Below are 17872 nucleotides of genomic sequence, written 5' to 3' on the forward strand. Positions count from 1 at the left end.
ATTTTAGTCTAGATGAGAGAGGGGGGACACTAATTCTTTTTAGCTTGAAGGCATTCTTTTAATTTGATATTTTCTCATTTCTGCCAGAACACTATGAAACAGGAATACTTTTTTTCTTCCCTAAAAGACCAGCAATGGTCCTAATTTTGTTTTTCTTGAAGTAAAAACAAGGTTTTTCTTTTTCCCCAGATGATTTTCCAGCTTTTAAAAATTTTAATGACCTTAGAGAATTTTTTCCATTTAATAAGATTTACCATTTATTAACTGTTGTCTACATGTCTACACCATTCTGTGTACTGTCTTTGTTTACTTAATCCTCACGGCACTCTGAGATAGGTACCATTATTATTCCCATTTCATAGATAAGAAGCTTGCGTGAGAAATTAGGAAACTTGCTCAAGGCTGCAGAGCTGGTATGAATCCAGGCAATCTGCCTTCACAGCTCTTAACCACTTTACTTAGTTCCACGTATTTTTAGAGTTGGAAATGAGCATAGAGATTATTTAATGTAACCTCTTTATTCTGCCCACGGGAAAAGTAAAATTCAGTAGACTTCCTGAGTGTGATTCCCATACCACCGCTGTTTCACCTTTATCAGGATTGTCACCTAAAAAATGTCTGTTTTTGCTCTCTGTATTTTGAGATTACTCAAAAGAAGAAAAAAGATTTCTAATACATTTACTAGAGCTTTTACTCGACATCAATATCTCCTATACAGTAATAGTCATTTAGCTTTTTGTTGTCTTGCTCATAATGACTTCATTTCAATTTAAAAATGCTTCACTGCAAATTGCAGCTACCATTTATTGTGCCAGCCGTATTCACATATTTCTTATCTATACTACAAGGTCACAAAATAAATAGTGTCCCCTTTTATGGATTGTGACTCAAAAGGTTAATTAATTTGCTCATGTACTCACAGATGGTAAATGGCTGAGCTAGGATTGAACCAAAGTCTAACTCCAAAGCTTAAGTCCTTTACACTAGACCCTGTTGCCTCTGTATAAAGAAAGCTCTTGACTTTAAAATTGTGAGGCAGCTTTCTTCATGTCTTAAAATTTCCTCTACTGAGCAAATCTTTGGAGGTTGCCCATTGTTTCTCAAATATGGGTTTCTTACATGAGCATAATACCTTCATTTATATATTGCTTTGTAATATACATTTTATATATTCTCTTAGTTGGACTTCATTTTCTTTAGACTTCCATGTATACTGTTTCATAGACTGGTTTACTTAAGATGACTCATACAAAAATACTTCTAAACAATAATTTTATCTCTTAACTAAATGCCAGATTTTTAAAAATGAAATTCCAACATTGATATCTGTATATTGCATAGAGATTTTGTTCCTATTATCTGAGATATTTTATGATATGAAAGTGTTGAATGTTTTGACCATGACTTGAAAGCCCAGCTGAACAGAGAATAGCTGGTAACTACTTTTCTACAAAGGATATTACTTAGAGTTGTTTATTGGTCTGCTAGTATGTTCAGATTCTGTCTGCTTTGAAATTTATATCATGTCCTATAGTTTGATAGTGAGCTTAGGGTGATCTGGAGAAATGGGGGAAGAAAAGTACCTACACTTAATAGTTTTGATTAGGTAAGTTGATCATACTTATTACAGGGAGTTGTTTAAAATATAAGGAGTACACCAAAGTCACAAATGACTTTTAGGTTAAAGCTGTAAATGTTTGCATGCCAGGAAAATTGAAGCTTTCTGAAAGTGGCAAGTGGACAAAACATCCTAAATTTATTTTTTCTCCCCCTGGACATATGTACCATCTGTTAAGATTGCTAATTTTTTGTGTTGCCGAACTGCTCACTTTTATTTGTGTGTGTTATCTTGATAGCATATTTAACTGTTTAAGCTTGCTTACTCAAAATAACCTAATACAAATATTCAGTGTTTTCTGTTAAGTTGGACTTTTAAAAATTAATGTCAACATAAAATTATCAATTTTCTAAGATTATAAAAATAACAGATGATCTGTTGGATATGAGTTATCAGTAACCCTCTGAATATCTGCATATTTAATCCTATTAAATAGTACCATCAGTGTTGTATAACTGACATGAGAGTATTAAATAACACCACTTTCAGTTAACATTTTAATTGGAATTTTAAATTATTTAATAAGGCTTCCTACTTGAGTCATGTACAGACTGATTTGCAATTGAAGTTTATCATTAAATAGTTTATAATTTAGCAGTGAACTACATTAACGCAGTGCTTTTTTTCTAATGGTAAAATGATGATATATTTTAATTTCACAATAAAAATCTTAGTAGGTTTGTAAAATTCTTTGGTAATACAGAAGTCAGTAATAACCACTGGTATTATATACATATGAATATTTAAAGACAGACTAGTCTGTACCCTTGACATAATTTGATAAGTAGGGCCATATTTAAATATTTCTGGGTCACTTTTGAAATGGAAATTTCCATTCCCTTTAAGAAATAGGAAAGATGAGGAGATAGCAAGCTAATAAATAGTCTTAAAGGAAAATGGTTTGATTCAACAAAATGAAAAGTTAACATTTTTTCATGGTACAACATTCTGTTACAATTTACATGTTAAAATTTAGTTCCCCACTCTAGAATATCAAATTCCTTGCTTATGTCATGCAATTTCCTAGTAACTCATAGGACAGAAAGGCTGTGTACAAAACTGAACTTCTCATTCTTGCTTCTAGGAACTATCCTGATTTTTGTAATAACGTGCAGGGGCTTTTTTTGTTTTTAAGAGGGTGCTATTTTTTTGTAATTCTGTTTTTAAAATTCTGTTATGATGTCTGTATAGCAAAATAAATAAACATGCCTGTAAGATTGAGTAGACCAGCTTTATTTAGCCAGATTTTTTAAAAATATGTGCCTTTAATAAGTGTGCCAAAGACAAATATCGTATGATTTCACTTATATGTGGAATCTAAACAAAACTAACAAACTCTTAAATATAGAGAACTGGTGGTTGGCACAGGGGAGCTGGGTGGGATGATGGGCGAAAGAGATGAAAGGGATTAAGAGGTACAAACTTCCAGTTATAAAATAAGTCTCAGAGATGAAAATACAGCATAGCTAATATAAATAATATTGTGATAATGGTGACTACATTTACTGTGGTGAGCACTTAGTAATATATGGAATTATTGAATCACTGTGTTATACACCTGAAACTAATATAACATTGTATGTCAGTTATACTTCAATAAGTTTTTTAAAATGCCTTAAAAAATATGTATGCAGCAGTGCATTTTCCTTTAGAATACTTACGACTATTTATTGCAGCTACTTCACATACCTCTTTTCTGGCCCCTGAAGGCTTTTGTGACCCTTGCTATAAATTCTAACAGTGAATTATTTAGCTTCTTACATTGCTATCTTGATCAGAAAAGTACTAGTTATGTAACGTTAAAGGTAGAAATAATAAAGTTGTCATATTGGTCATGTTATTTAGTAATTCTTTTATATGAATGGCTGACATGATGTAGAAGCAATCCTTTGATCAATTAAACCCCTAAAACAAAAGATTTTTTGTTACCCTGGAGCAACATATGCAATAGAAGGTATAGAAAATAAAAAAGTAATGAAATTATTAGTATTTGTATTGTAAGATGATTACCTGGCAAACCTAAGAGTTAACTGGAAAATCAATTGAAAATGCTATTACAGTTGTGAGAATTATGCTGCCTCTTTAACATTGTGAACTCTGTCATAAAAGGTTGATTTTGTGGATAGTTATTAACCTAGCCACTATTAAACCTATGTAAATTTTCTTGGAATTATAGGAGGTAGGTAGTATAAGAAGAAATAGTGTATAGTGGCAATATATATTTTTAATACATTTAGGTGGCAAATAACATGTAAAGATATGAAAGTCAATATCCTGGAAGCCCATAATCAGAAAATGTAATGGAAATCATTCCATTCATAGAACCACAAACATAAAATGAAGAAGGTTTAAAAGAAACTTACAACATTTTTACAAAAAAATCTAAAACTCCACTGAAGGTTTCAAAAGAAGACTTGAATAAATGAAAATATGTATCATACTTTCTGGGATAGTAATACTCCACACTGTGCCCTGAGGAAGGAAGGTTTAAAGCTGAGCTGCACTGCTAGTGCCAAGAGGAGCAAAAATCAAAGCCCAGAGCTTCAGAGGTGGGGTCTCTGGTAAATTAATTACTCCCATTTTAAGACGACACACTGAAGGAAAAGGGTGGAACCGTGTTCATTACAGAGCTGTCATGAATTTACATCCTGACCCTGTGTCCTGTGAGTGAGCTGACCTGGATTAAGTGGTCAAACCTGGATTAAAATACGGAGTTGTAATGCCCCCAACTCCCTGGAAGAAACAAACAAAAATCCTCTTGGAGAAAGGTATCATTATCCTAGGCCTGAAATTAGTCCTATAACTATAGAATTTTAGGCCTAGGATATGATTGTGTGTGTGTGTGTGTGTGTGTGTGTACATATATATGCACACATATATGCATACATACATATATGCACACATGTATTTTTGCATACAGTGTTCAGCTCATAGATATAACCAGGTACACACACACACGCACGGCAAGAGCAATAAGCAGCAGGACCAACAGACGAGATGACCAGAAAGTCTTGAGATACTGGAATTATCAAAGAGTAAGCCATGTTTACCAAGTTGAAAGTAATAAAAGCAAAGATAGTATATAATGGTAGGAAGTTGGAAACTATAAAATAGTGACAAGCTAGATTTGAAAAAGAACAAGTTTTAGAATCAGAAAATAAACTACCTGAAATTAATTCAGTGTGCAAGACTAAGCAGATAAAGCTGAAGTGAGCATTAGTGAATTGGAAGATTCATTTCAAAAGAAGCTATGCAAGAAGGAGCACAAAAGAAAAATAGAGAAAATACAGAAGACTAAGACTGAAAGAGGATACAGATAGATGATCTCTATTTTATTGGAGTCCCAAAAGAAAGGAGGAAATAAAGGCCAAAGGAAATATTTGAAAGGACAAACCAATGGAACAAAAGAGAGTATAAAAAAATCCCATAATACTTGATTTATGGCAGAGATGGCACTGTAATGTGGAATGGTTGAGATTTTCAGTGATTGGTAATTGAGTATTCAAATAGAAAAAAATGGAATTGGACCATTAACAAAAATCAGTTACATTTGGATTATAGACCTAAAAATGTGAAGGGCAAAACAGTAAAGACTTTCAAGGGTAACGTAAAATAATCTTGACCTTTGGGTAGAGGAAGTTTTCTTTAACTTACACAAAATGACATTACAGTTAAAAACACGCTAAGCAAGGGGCACGTGGGTGGCTCAGTTGGTTAAATGTCAGACTTGGATTCTGCTCAGGTCATGATCTCAGGGTCATGAGATCAAGCCTGTAGCTGTGCTCTGCGCTTTGCGTGGAGTCCGCTTGTCCCTCTCCCTACCCCTCTGCCCCTCCCCCTGTGCATGTACACTCTCTCTCAAGTAAATGAATAAAATCTTTAAAAAAAAAAAAACCATGCTAAGCAAAAAACAGCATTAAGGGAGGGGGGAATAGCGTTCGTCATATAACCCACAAAAGTTAAATATACTGAGAGCAAAACAAAGCTGTAAATCCATAAGAAGGCAGCCCCGTGGAAAAATGAGTAAAATATTTAACACTTCACCAAAGATGAAACTCAAATTATAAAGGGATTTAAAATAATAGAGAACTCAATACTTATTCTGGTTTTATTAAAATAGGAAATTAAATGGAATCTAAAGAGCAATGATAGGGAATCAGTGAATTAAAATTTTATACATATGATAGGAATGCCACTTATTCTTTACAAATGATTAGCATTATATTAATAGGCTTACAGTATATTAGTATACAGAACATTACCCTACTTTGATAAAAAAACATGAATATATGTGAAGTCTGAGAATATTTCAAAAAGCGTGTGTGGAGGACAGTACTTGGCAGTATTTTAATCACTTCTCTTTGAATTGTATTTTCTAATGTTTCTAAATTGAGCATGTACTGTATCTTATGCAGTTGATAGCAAACTGTCCAAAATAGGGCATTATATTCATTTTTCCATTATGGGACTCACCTATTTTTTATTAAAATTCTGAAGGAATCAGCCATCTCTTAGCATTAGAAAAATGCACGTTCACGCACAGAGGCGCATAACCACATAATATGTGGAGTAGTGACACAGAGAATGTGGGAGAGTGATAGTGTTGCAGAGCTTTCGCTCAGGACCAGGAGGGAGTGACCATCAGCCTTCCATTTTCTTTTCACTTAAATGGGTCCTTTATTTTTTCTGGTCTTTTTTTTTCTTTCAGTTGCAATTACTACCCAATCTTGCCTCCTCCTTTTACTATTTCTTTTTGCCTCCTTTTTTCTCTTCTGCTTTTAGGATGCTTAGATGCCCTTTATGTATATAGAACATATATATACACACACCCACATTTTTTTTTTTACAACTTTGAATATACAGAGTCTAGAGCTTTTCAAAGGAAAACTTTTAAAAGTTTAAATGTAAGTCTGGGATTCATTTTGATAGCTTTAGAATCTTAAGTTTTCTGTAAGATTTTATTCTCTTTAATTTTGGACTTTTCACAAGAAAAAAATGAGCCCTTTCTAAAGTAACTTTTCTGATAAAGTAAATGATGTTATTTGAAAAGTGATGTAGAATATGTTGGTTTTAAAAGGAAAGGATTTGTTTTCTGGCTTTTCCTGTCAGAGCAAGAGGGTTTTGTTTTTTTAGTTTGGGTAGGATGTTACCTGACAAATTTTAAAAATATGATGTCCTGTATTTGTTTTGCCACAACTTCTGAGAAGCTTCCAGATTAATTTAGGTTTTATTGCTCATCCATGTATACTTTTTCATATATACTGCTTCAACTTGGAATTGTTTTTAGGTTATTAATTGTTCTTTCTATCTTTTTGGAAGTAGGGGCGAAACATTTAAGTATACATTATATAAATATGTGTACATATGCACACACATAAGTGCAGTCACACACACTGTATAAATATGCTGTTTTAAATTTCTTTTAGCCGACAAATGGAATCTTCTTGAGCATGTTTCTAATAGTTTTACCACTGGAATCCATGGCTCACGGACTCTTCCATGAATTGGGTAACTGTTTAGGAGGAACATCTGTTGGATACGCTATTGTGATTCCCACCAACTTCTGCAGGTACAGTAATCCAGTATAATTAGCGGTGACTACTTGACTCTTAACATTTTCCTAATATTTGTATGAATTTGAATATGAAATGTGATAGCTCATTTTTTCAAAAGTGTAATATTTTCATTTACCCCAAATGCTTAAAAACTTTTATTTACTCTGCGTAATGATGTAATCTTCAGGATTCAATTTAAATATTTTTTTGATAAATGTAATTAGCTTACACTTAGCTAAAAATCAGAAAATATGAATGACAGTTCTAAGCAAAGGTCCTGCCCTTTCTTTAGAAAAGGTTATCTTGTTTAAGAAAATGTCCTGTGAAACAACATGGTGAAATTTAATAGCAACAACATGGTGAAATTTAATAGAATGTATACTGGACCTCAGAGCCCTGAATGCTAGTTCTCTGTTAACCTAGGCAAATCATAACTTCTCTGAACTTCAGTGTTTTTACCTAAAATGCCAACGACAGGGGCTTCTGGGTGGCTCAGCTGGCTAAGCGTCCAACTCTGGATTTCAACTCAGGTCATCTTCTCAGGGTGGTGAGATCGAGCCCCAAGTCGGGCTCTGTGCCGGGTGTGGAGCCTGCTTAAGATTCTCTCTTTCCCTCTCCCTCTGCCCCTCCCCCCCAAAAATGCAAAGGGCAATACCTATTCTTCCCATTTCAGAGGAACATTATGAAGAGCTAATGAGAATATGAATGTAAAAATACTCTGCTCAGTGGAAAATGTCATACAAAAAATTGGGAATGAAGTTAAACACATATTTGTTTCATTGTAGTTTCATCCCAAAATAATTTTTGTCCCTAAATGTGTGGCAAATCTTTTTGAATCTGTAAATATTGCCACATTAAAATTTTTTTATAGTACGTAACTTTGAAATAGAAAAAAATAGTTCTTTGCTGTTAATACATTTTGATTACTAAGTAATCATACTTTCCTTGGTGGTTTTTGGGATGAGCGAGGGGGAAGACTTGAAATAAAAAATGTTTTATTTCAAATATTTGACATAAAAACTAGAAACAGACTATCTGTAGTAAATAAAGTAAAAGTAAAATTTTACTTTATGTTAAGGGCTTTATAAAAAGTTGCAAATTCTTATGAGAAGTAAATAGATTTGAATAGACTTGAAATAAAAAATGTTTTATTTCAAATATTTGACATAAAAACTAGAAACAGACTATCTGTAGTAAATAAAGTAAAAGTAAAATTTTACTTTATGTTAAGGGCTTTATAAAAAGTTGCAAATTCTTATGAGAAGTAAATAGATTTAAGAGGGTCCCACAAAGTAAGATGTGACAGTTTAGCAGAGAGAATACATGGAAATAGTAATTTGCATAGATTTTTCTGATTTTTGTTAATGCACTGCTTATTCTTTTACTGTTTGTGACTGCTAAATGTTACAAATAGAGAACAAAGTGTCTTATTTTAATGAAAACTAGTGTCATTAGAATAGTACTCATAATATATGAAGCAAAATGTGAGGTTTTCAAAACTACTGGAAGAAATTCCTTTTCTGGATAGGAGTGATGATTTTTTTTCTTCCTCAATATTGATATTTCGATTCTGCTAGATTCAAGATGTGGTTTTTCATCTTTACTATAGTACCGTTTTACATTTGTTTTAGGATCAGATCTGTCTTCAGTTAGTGTTCAGTCGTATAATTTTAATAACTGTTACAAAATGTCATTTACTAACAATTTCTTCCGTCATTTATGTTCCTTAAGTTCGTAGAACTTGAATGCAACTTTGTAAAGACTGTCTTTTTCAATATAGAAATATAAAACATATTGCTTCCATATTTTGTTAAAATTTTTTTGTCAAGGAAAAAAAGTTCTTTCATTATAGTTCCCACCTGGGTGTTCTTGAAACACAGGGTAAAATCAGTATGATCTTGCTTTTAGAAAGTCTTATTCTGTATCTGTCATTTGGTAAAAGAGTATGAATACAGAACAAAGAAGAGTATTATCTACATTTGGAGATCTTTTCCCAGCTTTCAGTTTGGTGATTATTTTATTGGTTATATAAAAGTTATATAGAAATATAACTTTTAGAAACTTGGCTTTGATGTTTAAGCTTAATTCTTAGCACTTTAGAAAAGAGGATTTAAAAAAATTCTGCCATTTAGTTATCAGCAACTGTTATGATTCTTAGATAATTTTAAATGAAGAGTAAGAATGTGACATAGAATGAACACTCTAAACACCAAAATAATTTTTTTTTCAGTCCTGATGGTCAGCCAACACTTCTTCCACCAGAACATGTACAGGAGTTAAATTTGAGGTCTACTGGCATGCTCAATGCTATCCAAAGATTTTTTGCATATCATATGATTGAGACCTATGGATGTGACTATTCCACAAGTGGACTGTCTTTTGATACTCTGCATTCCAAACTGAAAGCTTTCCTCGAACTTCGGACTGTGGATGGACCTAGACATGATACGTATGTTTTGTATTACAGTGGGCACACCCATGGCACAGGAGAGTGGGCTCTTGCAGGTAAACGCAACTCTGGCAATTGCACTGTTATGAAGATAGACCTATTTATGGCAATCTGCCCTTCACACTGAAGTTAAATTTCCAAAATTCTCATTTTCTACCTCACAGTTTACTAAGTATACAGATGACTCTCTTTTGTTTTTCTTTTCTCTTGCATACCTGTTTAGCATGGTATTAGTAATCTCTAAAGGTTTTGAGGATTGTATCTTGTACTGATTGGAAGAAAAAAATCTGCTTAATCTGAGACATTATCGGTTTCCCTTTAATGTATTTTCAGGTTTATTAAATATAGTTACATTTTTCAGAAGCTGATTAACTTGACTAGTACTTCTAAGTCTTTAAATGTTATGGTTACTGATTTCAATAGTTCTGCACATGTGCAGTTTTATTTATGTTAGAAAGCTCCCCAGGAGTTTAAACAGCAAGTGAGATGATATGGTGGGAGTAACGCTTAGGTCAGGAGACCTTGGTTCTGGTCCTGATTTTGTCACAACAGTGTTATTTTTGGCAAGTTACCTAACTTCTCTCAGTTTCACTTCTCTTCTCTGTAAAAAGAGGGGGTAATATTCAATCTTCTTGCCAGTGGTGAAATGAGATCTATTCTATATGTAAATTTGTTTGTTGGGCTTCCCAGCTAGAATAGAGACCCTGTAAGGGGCTTTGTTTTGTGAATTATTTGCTTAGTGCCTAGAACAGAGCCTAGCAGATCCCCAGTAGGGATCCTTAAGTTACAGATAGTTGGAAGAAATCATTGAATGAATCATGAAAAAAAAAAAGGGGGTAATTTTCTTATTTTATGTTAGAAATAGTCCTTTTAGAACTTAATTCTATCCTGCTTTTTCCTTAAATATAGATGTTTTACACTAAGAACACCTACAAATAATAAAATAGATATAAGTAGAAATAGATATTCAGATCAAAGACAAATATAAACAGAAGTGTTATGGAAGGACAGGGGTCGAGCTCCCCACATAAGAACTACAAGTAGAGATGATTAAAGTTAAAGTAGAGATGATTTTAAACCAGTCATGGTCTCACTAATTTCATGTTAGATTTGTAAGGAGGGTTTTATCGTAAAAATACTATTGTAATTTTTGGTTTTGCAAATAAATATTGAATAACTTAATGCTGTCTAGGAGTAAAGGCAAACATTTATCAGGCATATTTGAATCAGTTACTATGTTTGGTACTTTATAGACATTAAATTTAATCTTCATTTAAACCTTGAGGTAAGTACTATCACCTCTATCATCTTCATTTTTCAAAGAATAAAATGGAAACCTAAACTTGTCACATATCTGTGGTTATACAACTGGTAAGTGATGGAACCATAATTCAAATCCAGATCTGGCTAACCCCTTAAAATGTATTTTTCCCCACTGTACCATGTGCTGCCAAAGGCTAAAACCATTAAGGTAGAGAAAATCCCATGTTCTGGTTTAGTACATGTTTTTGCTAGTCCTATTCACCCATTTTCTAAATACTGTTGAAGAAAGTAGTCAGCATCACAATTACTTGAATGTAGTTTGTGAAATCTTTTACTTGACCTGTAACTTTTTAATAACTCAATGTAGAAAACAGCTTTTTAAACCTTAATGGCGATTTTAATCCTAGGAGACATAGCCCTCAAAGGCGGACAGTACTCAAAAATAGTTCTGAACCGTCCTGCTCAGAGGAGAATGCTTTAATCCATTCCAGCCCACATGACAGGGAGCTTTGAGCTCTGAGAATTATTATCTTTCTGAAAACCTGTAAAATAGGAAACATCATGACTATATTTTACGTGAGTTAGCAAGTTAAGAGCAGGTCCAGAACTAAATACTGCTGTGAGAAAGAGAATCTGTATTTGCCCTTACACCACATACCTTTACTCACAGTGCTTCTCAGAATATGTAGTCGTCTCCTTACATTTATGGAGTTTCATAATATGGAATCAGGTATTTTTGCCTCTTTGAGAGTAAAAAACAATTATGATGATGACAAGAGAGAAATAAATGAAAAAAAATGTAGATAATCTATAAAGCAGTTTATCACGGATAAAGCCTTTAAAAAGCAGTCTCAATTACTTTAACTGCATCAGATGGCTGTTAGCTGGGATAAATGTAAGTACTTTGCATCTGGGCCAAAAGCCAAAGGCAACATAGAAACTATTCATAGGAGAAAGCGGAGCGAAACAAAACAGGAGAAGTGTAGTTAGTTGAAAAGGCTTTAATGCTCCTTTAAATCTCTTACTGACACCTAAAGAGCATGTATGTAAGAGAATTAGTGTAGAATGTGCTTTTAGAATAGTCACTGAAATAGTTGTAGACGGCAAGTTAGACAATGAGGTTTTGTGGCAGATGGATTTTTGTATAATAGCTCTTGTAGTCTGTGTCATCCTCTGATCTCTAGAAACTGAATAGAACTGGAAATAATGAAAAGTTAACATTTTACCATATAATAAAAGGTATCTTCTTGAGCTCTCTGTGAAGCAACACATTAATAATACGTGGGGACCATGTCCTGAAATAGCACCTCTGAAATAAGCATGAGTATAAGAACAATTCATGAAACAACTTTTTCATTGTCAAGAGTCTAAGATCTAGTAGGCTGATGAATAAAAGAATATTAATTGTTCGTAAAGACTGTGTTATGCCCTGGCTTCAGAGGTCAGATTACTAATAGAATCCAAATACTAAAGGTTTCTTTCTCTCTCTCCAGTGTTGTCATCTTGATCATTTAGCAAAGAGAATGGTTGCTCTAGGTAGAAATGTGTATCTGAAGTTGTTGGAGCTTGTGCCAGTAAATTGTACGATGTGAAGACTTTCTTCTACTCATAAAAGTAACTATGCTCAATGTAAAAATGGTGGAAAGTATAGGAAAGTGTAACAAAAACCACCTGAAATCCAAACACCCTGTAATAACCACTCTTGTTTTTGTAGATACATTTCCATGTCGTGCTTTTTCTCCTAGTATCATAGACATTTTCTTGTCATTAAAATTTCTTTATAAATACCATTTTGTTATAATTCTCCCTCATTATTTATTTCCATCCCTCCTGGTTGTTTCAGATTTTACACTGTCTTAGATAGCAGTAGGAAGAAGATCTTTATATGTAATTTTTGCCCCCATTTCTGCCCTTTCCTTAGGATAAATTCCCTAGAATTGGAATGATTCTATGAATATTAATGTACCATTGAAACAGAGCCAGGAGTAGGGTGAGTAAGGATGGCAATTGCTTGGGTCACAAAATTTAAGAGGATGCCAAAAATTAAGTAGTCAAGGTAGTATTTTAGTGCAATATATTTAAAAATCAAAATTAATACAAAAAGACCTATAATGAACTAATGTAAAACCTAATAGCTTTAAGACAAATTTGCTTTAGACCTTTCTGGATATGTTATTTTTTTTAATTCTGTGTTGTTTTTCAGGTAATAAAACACATTTAAAAATCCATTCTAAACTCATTCTGGTACAGGTAGGAAGAGTGGTTCTTTTTCCTTTGATAGGTGCCTATGTAGGAGGCAAGGTAACATTAATTTATCGGTGATCAGTGGTTTATCAAAAGACTGACAAACTTTTTCTGTGAAGGGCCGGTACTTTTGCCTTAGTAGTCCTAAGGTCCCTGTTGTGGCTGCCCAGCTCGGGCGCTGCAGAACACAAGCAGCCACAGACAGAATGTAAATGACTGTTATTTATGGAAATAATAATAACAAATTTAAGTTTCCTGTGTTTTCACATGTCACAAACTTTGTTCTTTTGATTTTTAACCATGTAAAAATGTAAATCAGTTCTTAGCTCTCAGGCCACACAATCACAGGTGACCTTGCTGGATGGGCCTATCAGCCGTAATTTGCTCCTGTGTTACAGAATGTTAGCTTTTCATTTTTTTCACTAAATTTTAATTTTTTCACTAAGTTTAACTTCATAAAAACAATTTTCTTTATTATGACCTATTCGTTTTTTAATGTAACAAGGATTTTTTTTTTTTTTTACCTGAAGTTGAAAGTCTTTTTTTAAAAACTTCTGACAAGATACTTTGAAAGGAAGGTTCCATCTGTTTTTTTGGCCTACATATTTAATTCCAGGAACTTAAACTAAACTTAAGAGGAGGCTTCAGAAATTATTACTCTGTTGAATTTTCTTTTGTTCACAGGTGGAGACGTACTGCGTCTTGACACACTTTTAGAATGGTGGAGAGAAAAGAATGCCTCCTTCTGTTCTCGCCTTATTATCGTATTAGACAGTGAGAATTCAACTCCGTGGGTGAAAGAAGTGAGAAAAATCAATGATCAGTACATTGCGGTGCAAGGAGCAGAGATGACAAAGACCATAGACATTGAAGAAGCTGACCCACCACAGCTGGGTGACTTTACAAAAGACTGGGTAGAGTATAACTGCAACCCCAGTAATAACATCTGCTGGACTGAAAAGGGACGCAGCGTGAAAGCGGTCTACGGCGTGTCAAAGCGGTGGAGTGACTACACGCTGCATCTGCCGACAGGCAGCGACGTGGCCAAGCACTGGATGTTACACTTCCCTCGCATCACGTATCCACTGGTGCATTTGGCAAATTGGTTGTGCGGTCTGAACCTTTTTTGGATCTGCAAAAGTTGTTTTAGGTGTTTGAAAAGATTAAAAATGAGTTGGTTTCTTCCTACTGTGCTGGACACAGGACAAGGTTTCAAACTTGTCAAATCTTAATTTAGAACCCAAAGTGGAATATTACTGAGAGTTCATACTACCAGTTATCACTAACTTGCCATTTTTTGTATATGGGTTTTTTATTTGTGAAAAATACCTTGCTACTTCTGTAGCTGCTCTCACTTTGTCTTTTCTCAAGTAATTATGGTGTATGTAAGATGTTGGGAATAAGCATTTTATCCTCCAAGTATGTGAGGCGTCATAAATGCTGATGCTGTGTAAATGCATAACGGAGGTTAAAAATAACAATGCACTTTGAGGAATGTTTGCATATGCCTCTGATTAGAAAGAAAACACTTGTCTGTGCTCTGCAGTGGCCAATGAAGAATTAATAATGCCTTATTTTCTAGGCATAGATTGGAGAATGTAGGCCAGTTTGTTTACTATTATAAGAAAATTTCCAATTTGCTTATAGAAGATTTTTTTTGTGAACAGTAGGTTTGAGTCCAAGACCATTTGAAGAATTACAGACTCTTTCTTAAAAAGGGATAAAGGGAGAAGCCTGAAATGAATGCAAAAATTTGCTTATACTCTACCATTCAGATGTCTTGGTTGTGGCCAGTTATCACTGTAGTAGTAAAGCCCAAACGACTGTTGAGATCAAAACATTCTTCATGTAGGTAACTGTAAGAAGCTAGAAGCCTACAAATGGCTCCTTCCTGCATCGTGGGGGTGGAGGGAGGGGCTCTGAAAGCACTGGCGGTTTTAAGAGTCTTTCTCAGGGTAACTGTTTTAATGAACAATGTTTCCAGCTACAGATTCCTTCCAAATAAATTGTCTTCCCTTTCAAAAAGTAAACTTTTAAAAAAATGTAGCAATTTCTCATTGATTTAGGCTATTTTCACTATTCAGAAATGATTTTGATCTCTATGGAATTAATGCTCTGCCATGAAAATTACCTTTCAGATCTCTCATGAGTGATGACATTTTTTTTTCTACTGAGGGTCAAAGGATTGGAAACAGGTCACTTTTTTTCTTGTATACATGTAATGTATTATGTAAAAAAAAAAAAGTATTCATATTGGCAATTTTAGTTATGCATAATGGTGTGGTTGTAATTTTTAAAACTTAATTCAGTGTTTTGTCTGATTAAAGCAGGCACTGATCAGGGTATCCCCTAAGAGGTAATTTACCTCCTATTCCCTTCCAGTAATCCTTACATTCTAAATTTTCATATCTGAGAAATAACAAGAGGGGAGTAAAATTAAATTAGGGGATAATCTAATCTTTGTTGTTTAAAGTGTGACTTCTCACCATTGAAGCCATTTTTCCAGCCTCAGAGAGAGGAAATAATGCCTCTACCATTTTCTACCTGGTGACTTGAAAATTGAAGTTTTTGTTAGGTAGAAGTCACTTAGCGTCAGGGAACTCGTATACCACTATCTATGCAGCGTTGTTACAGTCTGATTATTTCTGTGTTTTGAATATGATTTTCCTAATGCTTTGAATAAAATTTTAAAAATTAATTTGTCATATAATGTGCAAAAAGCAGTTACTGAATAATTTTAATATATTACAAGTGATAGTCATAAAAAATGCCAACGTATTAGAGTTCATGGTTGGTAGCAGGTTGATTTGAAATTTTCCAATATTTGGTTACGTATGTATATCAACATTATCCAGATGAAATAGTATGTTTCATTACTATTGAGAATTAGTATAGCAGAAAAGTCAAGTGTTAAAATTATGAGTAAAAAAAGTTAAATTACCATTAAAATCTTTTAAATTTCCAAGCCAATTTTGAGCAAATTAGCTTTAATTAAAACATATATCTTTATTCTGAGAAAGCCAAATATAAAGGTATAGTCTGCATTCTTTATAAAGTAATATTAAGATGGTACTAAAAATCAGATTCAAAGGTAGCAGACTTTACAGCCACAAAGCTAGTGTTCTGATATACATTTTCTATGACCAAAAAGGTTCTGAGCTAAAAATGTGACTTGAGCCAATTTATTAACCACAAAGTTACAGAATATCCTCTTTGATGAATTCTCCTCCCAAACAAAAAACTATAAAATGACAATTAAGAGGTGGCATCCTAAATTAAAGCTGCCATTTTAAAACATTAAAGTAACTGACAGAATATAATATGGAGAAAGAGTATTATAGGATGGATAAATTGATTGGTTACTCTAACTTAAAGATTAAAAACTAGATCTGATGATTAGTAAGGATAATTTTCCTACAGCTTTTATTTTATATATCATATGTTTACGAAGAAGTTACTGGGGGTGACAGGAATTACTTTAGGGCAAAACCTTATCACCCCGCTAAAAAACAGTTAACATGGAGATGTTTTTCAACATAATTTGATTTGTTTTCTTATATGATACCTTGCTGAAACCACAAAAGCACTACCCCCTAAAAACATCTTTTTAAAAAGTATATACTGTTCTGTGATGAATTAAGGAGCCAAGTTCTTTCTCTTCCTATAATTTTTCATATAATTCTTCATATAATTTATGCTATTATTTCATTAAAAATTTTTGTTTTCGTTTGCTCTGACTAAACTCTTCTTCCCTGGGATATTTGGATTTATCTTTGCATAGCTTTCTATCCTGTTCTTCTTAATAAATACAAAACTGTACAGAAGACCATTTTTATGACCAGTGTTTTCATAAGTCTATTAAACTTGCATTGCTAATTAAAATGCATTTATATTTAACGCATTAGTGGGTAGATTTTTTTTTTAAGTAAAATCTTCATTAGAATCTATTTGTAATTGTACATTTTGTTTATAAATTTTGGCCTAAATATATTTGCTGTTTGGGGTACTGCCTTTTTATATGTATTCTTTCCCATTTAGAGTTTAGTCTCCTTCAAAGTAATGTTCTACATTGATCCTTTCCACAGAGGATCCTTTCCACAGAGGATAGCTAACATTATGTATGCCACAAGAAAATGGTTTGATTTTAAGACTGTTGTTAGGTATATTTCATAGTGAATGCTTAAAGGAGTTAGATCTGTCAGTACTTTTGAACATCTCCTCTATTGGAAACATACTAGATCTCCATCCCTTTTCAGGCAGGGACTTAACAGATTTTGGTATTTCTGGTGTACAGTTACCCAGAAGAGTGCTTTGCCCCATCTTAGGAGGTATTAAAAGAATATTTTTGACTGAGTGAACTTAGAATCCTAAGGAGAAATTGGAATAACTTGATTGTAAATTACTTCATTTTCTTTATAATTTTAAGTGGATATTATTTCAAGAGCCTCATTAAATTAATAATTACTAAAGACTATTACAGAATCAGTGAAAGGAAAACATCTCACATTTTTTAAAATATATTTTTCTTATTAAGTAAACTCCATGCCCAACATGGGGCTCAAACTCACAGCCCCAATATCCAGAGTCCCATACTGTCTACTGACTGAACCAGCCAGGTGTCCCAAACATTTCACATTTTAAAAAGTAGTAAGTGTCAGGATTAAAGAAGGAAAAACTCAGGTTTGAATGAAAACATAGCTGATGTCACAAAAAAGATAGCTTTCTGTTGGTTGAGTTCATTTT

The 17872-nt window shown here is 33.4% G+C and overlaps 1 protein-coding gene across 3 annotated transcripts in view; it reads left to right on the forward strand.

The window, feature by feature from the left end:
* Window positions 1–17024, forward strand: part of TMEM168 (transmembrane protein 168) — a 29385-nt gene extending 12361 nt beyond the window's left edge. For all 3 annotated transcript variants that reach the window (XM_087860889.1, XM_045792814.2, XM_087860891.1), the window contains exons 3-5: window positions 7045–7187; window positions 9404–9678; window positions 13814–17024. In XM_087860889.1, coding sequence (XP_087717015.1) covers window positions 7045–7187; window positions 9404–9678; window positions 13814–14361 — 966 coding nt within the window. In that variant the 3' untranslated portion in view covers window positions 14362–17024. The remainder of the gene's footprint in view (window positions 1–7044; window positions 7188–9403; window positions 9679–13813) is intronic.
* Window positions 17025–17872: the final 848 nt, after the last annotated feature.

This window comes from Ursus americanus, chromosome 3 (genome assembly GCF_024610735.1).
Source record: "Ursus americanus isolate L20-20 chromosome 3, mUrsAme1.1.p, whole genome shotgun sequence".
In the NCBI taxonomy this organism is placed as follows: domain Eukaryota; kingdom Metazoa; phylum Chordata; class Mammalia; order Carnivora; family Ursidae; genus Ursus; species Ursus americanus.